General features: G+C 44.0%; 1 protein-coding gene across 5 annotated transcripts in view; it reads left to right on the top strand.

Annotated features, from left to right (window-relative positions):
* The first annotated feature begins 212 nt into the window (after positions 1–212).
* Positions 213–7,677, top strand: part of EFEMP1 (EGF containing fibulin extracellular matrix protein 1) — a 72,611-nt gene continuing 65,146 nt past the window's right edge. Inside the window, exons 1-4 of one of the 5 annotated variants that reach the window (XM_025261053.3) lie at positions 213–397; positions 1,658–1,745; positions 5,885–5,933; positions 6,097–6,498. In XM_025261053.3, coding sequence (XP_025116838.1) covers positions 1,665–1,745; positions 5,885–5,933; positions 6,097–6,498 — 532 coding nt within the window. In that variant the 5' untranslated portion in view covers positions 213–397; positions 1,658–1,664. Of the gene's footprint in view, positions 462–1,621; positions 1,746–5,884; positions 5,934–6,096; positions 6,499–7,677 lie in introns of all 5 variants that reach the window. The other 4 variants (XM_006068867.4, XM_006068865.4, XM_025261052.3 and 1 more) reach the window with 4 other exon arrangements.

The raw sequence follows: 7,677 nt of genomic DNA, 5'->3' as shown, positions 1-7,677 counted from the left end.
CGGGGCACGAGAAATTGCCTGGGAGGCTGGAGCATCACCAAGGCCTATTCAAATCCCAAACATCACATGCCAAACGTGCCATCTTCTGCCTAGAGTTCCGGCGCGTCTGGGAACTAAGGGTGAGGGACTGGGAGGGGCGGGCAGGCGCCCTCGGAGGTAGGGGCGCAGACCCAGCTGCGCAGCGCGCCCTCCCTCCGGGTTCGCTGCGCTCAGCTCAGTCCTTGCGCCTCCCTCAGCTCTCTCCTCCGCCCCCCTTCGCCCTCCCCTTTCCCTCCTTTTCTCCTCCTCCTCCTGCCGCCGCGCCGCTGCCAGACCTCGCCAGTTCAGACCCACGGGGCTGCCCTCCCCTGCGCTCTCCCCTCGCTGCCCGGGCCAGGAGCGCAGCGCGGCCGCGCAGGTAGGAACCCCGGAGCGGGGGTCACACCGGCGCACCCAGTGCCCGCGTGGCCGCGCGCTGAGGAGTAAGTGGGGTGACTTGAGGGGTGCAGTGGACCTGAGAACTGCCCCCACACAGTGCAGGATCTTTCAGGCAGAGAGGGAGGTGGAGGTGTGAGGTCTCGGAATGCGATCTGTCAGGATGTGCGAGCATTAGGTGACATCTGTTTGGATGGGCATGTGTGTGCGTGCCGACAATCAACCGACAGGGCTTTGCCCGCAAACGAAGTTTTGAAACTTTCAGGGGGCCAGTGTGTGAGATTTAAGCCGCACCTGGATTCCACCGGAACTGGTTAGAAGCTGGAGCACTAAGCAGCTCCCCAGAGACAGCCGCCTGTTAACATACTTTTAAGAAAGGGGACCTCGCCTCCCTGAGGACGCCTGGCCGGCCGCCCTGAAACTGGTACTTCGGGCTGCGGTGTGGTTCCCTAGTTCTGGCCTTAGGAAGATCGGATCCTGAAGGTAGCATTTCGGCGACCGAGACACCCGTAAGGCGCGAGGCAACTAGACGCTTGGGCTGCTCCTCTACACCACCTGGGGCTTTTAAACAAAGCTGCTCACAGAGAACGCGTGGAAATGCCACTTGGAGAGTGTGCGCTGGGGAATGTGAGGAGTTCTGAAGGGCAGGTATTTTACTATGGGAGGAGATTGCTCCGGAGTTTCGCTGTGGTATTTTGTTAAAAAAAAAAAAAAGTTAGAAGCCAAGATAATTCATATTGGTTCACAAGTTTTTCTGCTGAACTTTGAAAGGAACTTAATGAGCGACTGATCTGATCTGATAACTAGCTGGAGGTGAGCTTATAGGGAAAGCCTTAACGTTCAAAGGAATATGAGATTTGCTGCCCCACTTCCACCCTCGAAAAAAAAATGCTCCGTCACCTTTGAAATTAATTACCCTGTATTCTTTCTCTTTCACCCCCTTTCTCGAGCCTATTGTAGGTGCAGTGTAAATTGCGTACCTTACAGCTTTTGTGTATATTCGTAGCCGGACAGTGTAAATCGAAATGTAATTCTGCAGCCGTCTTCAGCCTTTGGTGTCCCGTTTGGCCAAAGGAAAGTTGAGGAGGGGGTGGGGAGATGAGGAGTAGATTAGAAGTTGTGTATGAAAGAGCCTCAGCCTTCTCCACCTTCTCTACCTTGCTTGCGTGTTACTTTACAGCTGAAGTTTTATTTTCCTCCGCTGCAGATGCTAAGCATCGGTTTGTACTGTGTTTTATTTGAGATTCACGATGTTGAAAGCCCTTTTCGTAACTATGCTGACTCTGGCGTTGGTCAAGTCACAGGACACTGAAGAAACCATCACGTACACGGTAAGGGGTGATGGAATTTGAGATAACTGCGGTTCAGTGGGATTCTGTGGCACAAGGGAGACTTTATCCAGTCCTGCCAGTCTATGTGGGCTATTCTCTGCAGAGGGTAATAAATTAAACCAGCGTTAACAAGGTTCACGTTTAAGATACGTTGTAAATAGCCTGTCCTTTCAGAAGTTCACTTAGATCCCCATTTGAGATAGGGACCAAAATGTAAGGATTTATGCAAGGCCAAAAAGGGAAACTCCTTTAAAACAAAAATCAAAGTAAGCTACATGTTTATGAAACATTCAGCATATTAATGAGTATAAGTAATTGGAAAACATGAATTACTATATACATGCAGATAAAACCAGAACTCAAGGAGTAAGACTCAAATAGGAATGTTAAATATCACAAAAGCCCTTCACCTCATTTGTGCATGTGACTTATGTTCTCATGTAAGGGGGTTTTCTCAACTTTATAAAGGCTATTATTCACTTACAATGTAACTGATAGCTCATATAAATACCACTCAGATAGACATGTGTTACCAGGATACAGTATTTGGTAAAATGCATTGTGTGAAATTTGGTTTTGTATTTTCTGATTAGCATATCTGATATTTCCAAGTAATCTTTATTAATTAGCTAATTGTATGAGTCAATCAACATTGAATAAAGTATTGAAAATATCATCATCTAACCACCCCTCCCCACCACTGCCCAGAATGGATGGTGAGAACAGAGAGTAGTGCTTGCCTCACTTCTGGTGAGTTTGTTTGCACCTCTGTTTTGTGTTTTCTAGTCTTTAATCAGTGTTGTGAGGCAAATGACATTTGTCCTGGATCAGAATATGAAAAACATATTTTTCTACTTGCTCCCAACTTAAAATTAAGTAATCTTACTCAAAAGAATTTCAAAAATTTTTGAAAATAAAACTCTTAAAAGTGAGCTAATGTTAATTACTGATAATAAACATTATCTCACTTTTTGATACCGTATTATCCCTAGAATGTTAGTATTCATCTGGCAAATGTTCCTTGTTGTCCAGATCAACTATAAATCAAATGGGGTTTAGTATAAATATTTTGTTAACTTAATGGTAAATGTAGTTGCTTCCTCTGCTGAAGATAAATAAAGCAAGAGAAATGAATACATGTGTTGTTTATCTTCAAATGAAATTGTTGTGTTCTTTGGGCTAAACTTACTACCTTCTTAGGGAGTTAAAATTAAATTAGCTACCCCCTTTTATATTCATGTAATAATAGATTTTATTGCTTTTACAGCTGCTTATCTTGTACTCCCTTCCCTTTGCTAATCACCTAAACCTTACTCATCTTTAGCAGAGAAAGTTCCCTGTGGTTTAGACACTGTAGTTTTAAGACTGCTAACTAGGGTTCACCATTTATACCAGGTTTCTCAGATATGGCACCCTTTCTGTGCCAAGATTAAATCTATTCTCTTTTAAACTGTATATGGCTATTAGTTCATGGTTAAAGGACAAGATGTAACTATTTTTTTAGTAACTCCCTATGGAGACACTATCTCTTTTCATTCTCATAGCAAAGTATGAGCTAAGTGGCATGCTCTTACTTCTACTAATAGTAGAACTAAAGATCAGAGAGGTATCTAAATTAAGACTACACAGCCAGTAAGTGGTGAAACTAAATTCAGTCTAGGCTTGTTTAATAGTGATCCATATTGAATGTCCTGGAACTGAAAACCTAAAACAAACTGCAAGTCTCCTCTATTTAGCATACAAATTTATCAAGTGAACTGCCATTCTGCCTGGTTTGAATGATACCTTTCAGAAGGATGGGATCATATCCACAAGATAGCCTCATATTCTCCTTTCATATTAAAAATAGGATCCATTCAGTTATGTATTCGTCATGTACCTGCCTTGTGCATAAGCAATTCTCATCACTATCAAAAGAATTCAAGCTTATTCGTGTACTAAAAAATTTCAGACCTTAACCTTGGGGAATTTACCTTGAGAAAAGTACTGTTGAAAAGTACAAAGTATTATGCAGCTTATACATGTTGCTAAAGAAATACAAAAGCAGAGAGGTAATTAATGTTCATACTGGCAACCCACTCCATTATTCTTGCCTGGAGAATCCCATGGACAGAGGAGCCTGGTGGGCTACCGTCCACAGGGTTGCAAAGGTTTGGATACAACTGAAGCAACTTAGCGCGTGCTGCCTTCAATAAGCAACTGGCTTATTGAAGGAGTTAGAACTTGCTGCTACTTCTTGAAGGAAGTGAGGACTTTGAATTATTCTAGCAAGACTGAAGAGGCACCTGAATCAGAAAAGGTGGCATAATCAAAGACTAGAAGGGAACATAGCCAAGTCAAGATCAGGAGGTGACAAGGAGCTGGGTGGTGTGGAGAACCTAAAGATGGTAATAGTGGAAGATGAGGGGTCCACAGGCCCCTGTGAGGTCTTAGATGGAGGAGCAGTGTAACCAAGAGAGCAAAGAAAGGTTATCATAGAGGCTTGTGTGCAGAATACAGTGATATGGAGACCAGCTAAGGAGATTTGCCTTCTCATGAAGTCAGGAAGGCTTACACCAGCATGGGAGATATAAAAATGGACGCAAAGACAGCAGAGCTTGAAGGAAAATGATGGAAAACTTGATGTTAAAATTGTTATTCTGGTTCCTGAGAAATGTGGTATAGTGCCTTGGACAGTGTTGGTAAAAGTAGAAGCATTAGTTTGGGAAATAAAATGAATTTAGTTTTCACCTTATTAAGTCTTGGAAGTCAGTAAAATATCTAAACTCATCTCTGTCTCCAATCAGCTATTTATTTGCCAAGCATCTGTTGTTTGCCAAGCAACTCTTGGCTCTTATGGAAGAATTTAAGTTTATTTGTTTGTTTACTCTACTTTTGCTTAATCCTTCCTGAAACCTCTTCCTCAAATCTGCATGTGATCAGATGTTTTCTTGAGCTTAAGAATTCTTCAGAGGCCTCATCACTTAGACCAGCATGTCTCAAGAAGTAGCCCATGGATAACTTGTATCAAAATCACCTGAGATGCTCGTTAGGAATTCAGATTCCATGCCCCCTACCTGACCTACAGAGTCAGAGCCTTTGGTTGGTCCCAGGAATCTCATTTTAACAAGCACCAGACTGATTCTTAAGCATAATAAAGCTTGAGATTCACTGACCTTCAAGGTCGAATTCAGTTCCCACTTGGCCTTTCCAGAGAAAGGCTTCCCAGGTTTGGCCCTGCCTACCTCTCTTATCTCACTCCATCCACCCAGGACTACTGGTAGCTCCTTCCAGCTTTGCACCTTTGCTTATGTGGTCCCTCATCCTAGACTTACCACATCTCTCTGGAAAAAAATCCAACTCACTTGTAGCTTCGCCCATAAAGCCCTTTCCACCCTGTCATGCCTACCCACAGTCCTGAACAGAGTCCATCACTCCTTCCACAGGTGAACTTGTCTCACGACACCTGACATCTTGCTTCAACTAATCTGCCTGTCTGTCTCCTCTTCAGGCCTGCGAGCTGCCTGAGAATAGGAACAAGATCTTAATCATCTTTGCTTTCCCAGGGACTAGGATGGTGCCTGGTGTGAAAGGGTACTTGACAGATGGTTCTGTCAGTGAGTGAACTAGAGAGGACCTTTAGAAACTGAAGCTGGGAGGCAGGCCATGGTATGAGAAGACAGATCAGGACTTAACTGAATAGGAATGATAAGGAAAGTCAGGTGCTGGACTGCTCTAAGAGGATTTAGAGAGGGGGGGAATAGTCAAGGGCTGAATAAAAGAACTCAGTTGGATTTTTTTTTTTTTGGTAAAATTTATAATGTGGAAGAAGGGTCAAGTAAAGCAAAAAAAAAAAAAGAGAGAGAGAGATTACAGAATATTAGTATCAAGACAGAAAGGAATTCCAAGATGGTTATGGGCAACTGGATCCAATGCAAATGCAACAAAAGACCTGAGACAGGTGGTGATTGAGAAGGGATCCCTGAAGCAGTCCAGTGCCCAGATGTATCTTTTTTAAAAAGCTACAGAATGTTAAACTACCCATCTCATCATCTATGTGGGACTCTAGTACCAAGACTGTTGCCATAAATATGAAGCTTTTAGAGTGACTTCTTTGAGAGTGGATACTCAATTAACTGTCTCCTGGCTCCTCTTCACAGCAATGCACAGATGGATATGAGTGGGATCCTGTAAGACAGCAGTGCAAAGGTGAGCCAGCTGCAAAGACTTCCCATCTGATCATAGCTCTCTGTCCCCATCTAGTATGTCCTTCATGCCCCACCTGTATTATACCCAAAAGGTGTAAGCATGTGTTTACATGTTCGGTTTCCCCTGTAAGAAGATTCCTGACTTATTTTATTACTCACCACAGATATTGATGAATGTGACATTGTCCCAGATGCTTGCAAAGGTGGAATGAAATGTGTCAACCACTATGGAGGATACCTCTGCCTTCCTAAAACAGCCCAGATTATTGTCAACAATGAGCAACCTCAGCAAGAAACACCAGCAGCCGAAGGTGTGGGTGCAGCTGCAAATGCAGCCGCAACCTCTAGTACAGGCACTGGGGGTGTAGCAGCCACTGGCGTCGCTGCCAGTGGAGTGGTGCCTGGGGGTGGTTTTGTCGCCAGTGCTGCTGCTGAAGTGCAGACTGGCCGAAATAACTTTGTCACCCGGCGGAACCCAGCTGACCCTCAGCGCATTCCCGTCAACCCTTCTCACCGGATCCAGTGTGCAACAGGCTATGAGCAGAGTGAGCATAACGTGTGCCAAGGTAAGCATGACTTTCTATGCTAATGAGAAAGTTCTTGCCCAAGTGCACCTTGTGGTGAGAAAGACAACAGCTCTCATTTATTGAGAGCTTCCCCCTCGCCATTCTTTGTGCTAAGGGCTTTGCCTGTGTTATCATATTCAATCATCACAAAAATCATAAAAGGTAGTTGCTGCCCGTGTTGTCATCATTTTACAAATGAGGAAACTCTGTCTCAGAGAGGTCACCAATGGTTCTCAACCTTAGCTGCACATATTTAGAGTCACTTGGGAGCCTTTAAAACTTCTCCATGTCCAAACCACACCCCAGCCCAATTAAATAACACTCTCTGGGGGTGGGTTCCAGGAATCAGTATTTTTTTTAAGCTCCCCAAGTGGTTCCAGTATGCAGCCAAGTTTAAGATCCAGGGGTCACACAGGTGGTGAGTGCAGAGCCAGCCTTCAAACCCAGACAGATGGGGCTAGAGTCACAGCTGTCAAAGGAGCAGTCAAATTATTCATTTGGAATTTGAAATTGTGCTGTCAAGCTACTCCACAAATGCCCCCCTTTAAGGTCTCTTAATTGAACTTAACAGTGACTTGTTTTCCTCCCTGAGGAATAAATAAATGGGACTTCTGCTTCTCATTACCTTTGAAGGAGTCTTCCCCCACTCACACTTATATCTATTCTTAAGCTCTCATTTGAGCACATTTCGCTTATATCACTTGCACCATGGCACCATCTGCCTGGGTTTTTCTGTTTATTCTCACAAAGAATACACATCCGGTAGACTCATGCTAGCAAACTGATAAGAATCTTGGGCTTTGAAGACGTGTAGCATATGAACTAACTGGACTGTGCTAAGGGATTTTGTTCCTCTTTGCCTACTTAGGAAACCCTTTTAGATCTGCCTGATGTGGCCATAGAAGCTTCAGGCTACTTTTTCACTGCCAGGTACTGGCTGGGTACAGCCCATATACACCATAAGTGCCTTGTACACACTGGCCAATAGGAAGGGCTCAGGAGTTCTTACCTTCTACTTACATAAGTGAAGAAGAGAGCACCTTCCTCCCTCAACACAGAAGGGTTCAACTGGGGTCACCTAGCTGCTATATTAAGTGAAAGAAGCATCTTTTGGACTTCTAGGATGCTGCCCCTTATTCACGAGTGTTGAGTTTTATCTTCTGTATAAAAATATAGTAG

Source organism: Bubalus bubalis, chromosome 12 (genome assembly GCF_019923935.1).
Source record: "Bubalus bubalis isolate 160015118507 breed Murrah chromosome 12, NDDB_SH_1, whole genome shotgun sequence".
Taxonomy (NCBI): Eukaryota; Metazoa; Chordata; class Mammalia; order Artiodactyla; family Bovidae; genus Bubalus; species Bubalus bubalis.
This window is presented reverse-complemented; position numbering and strand designations above follow the sequence as displayed.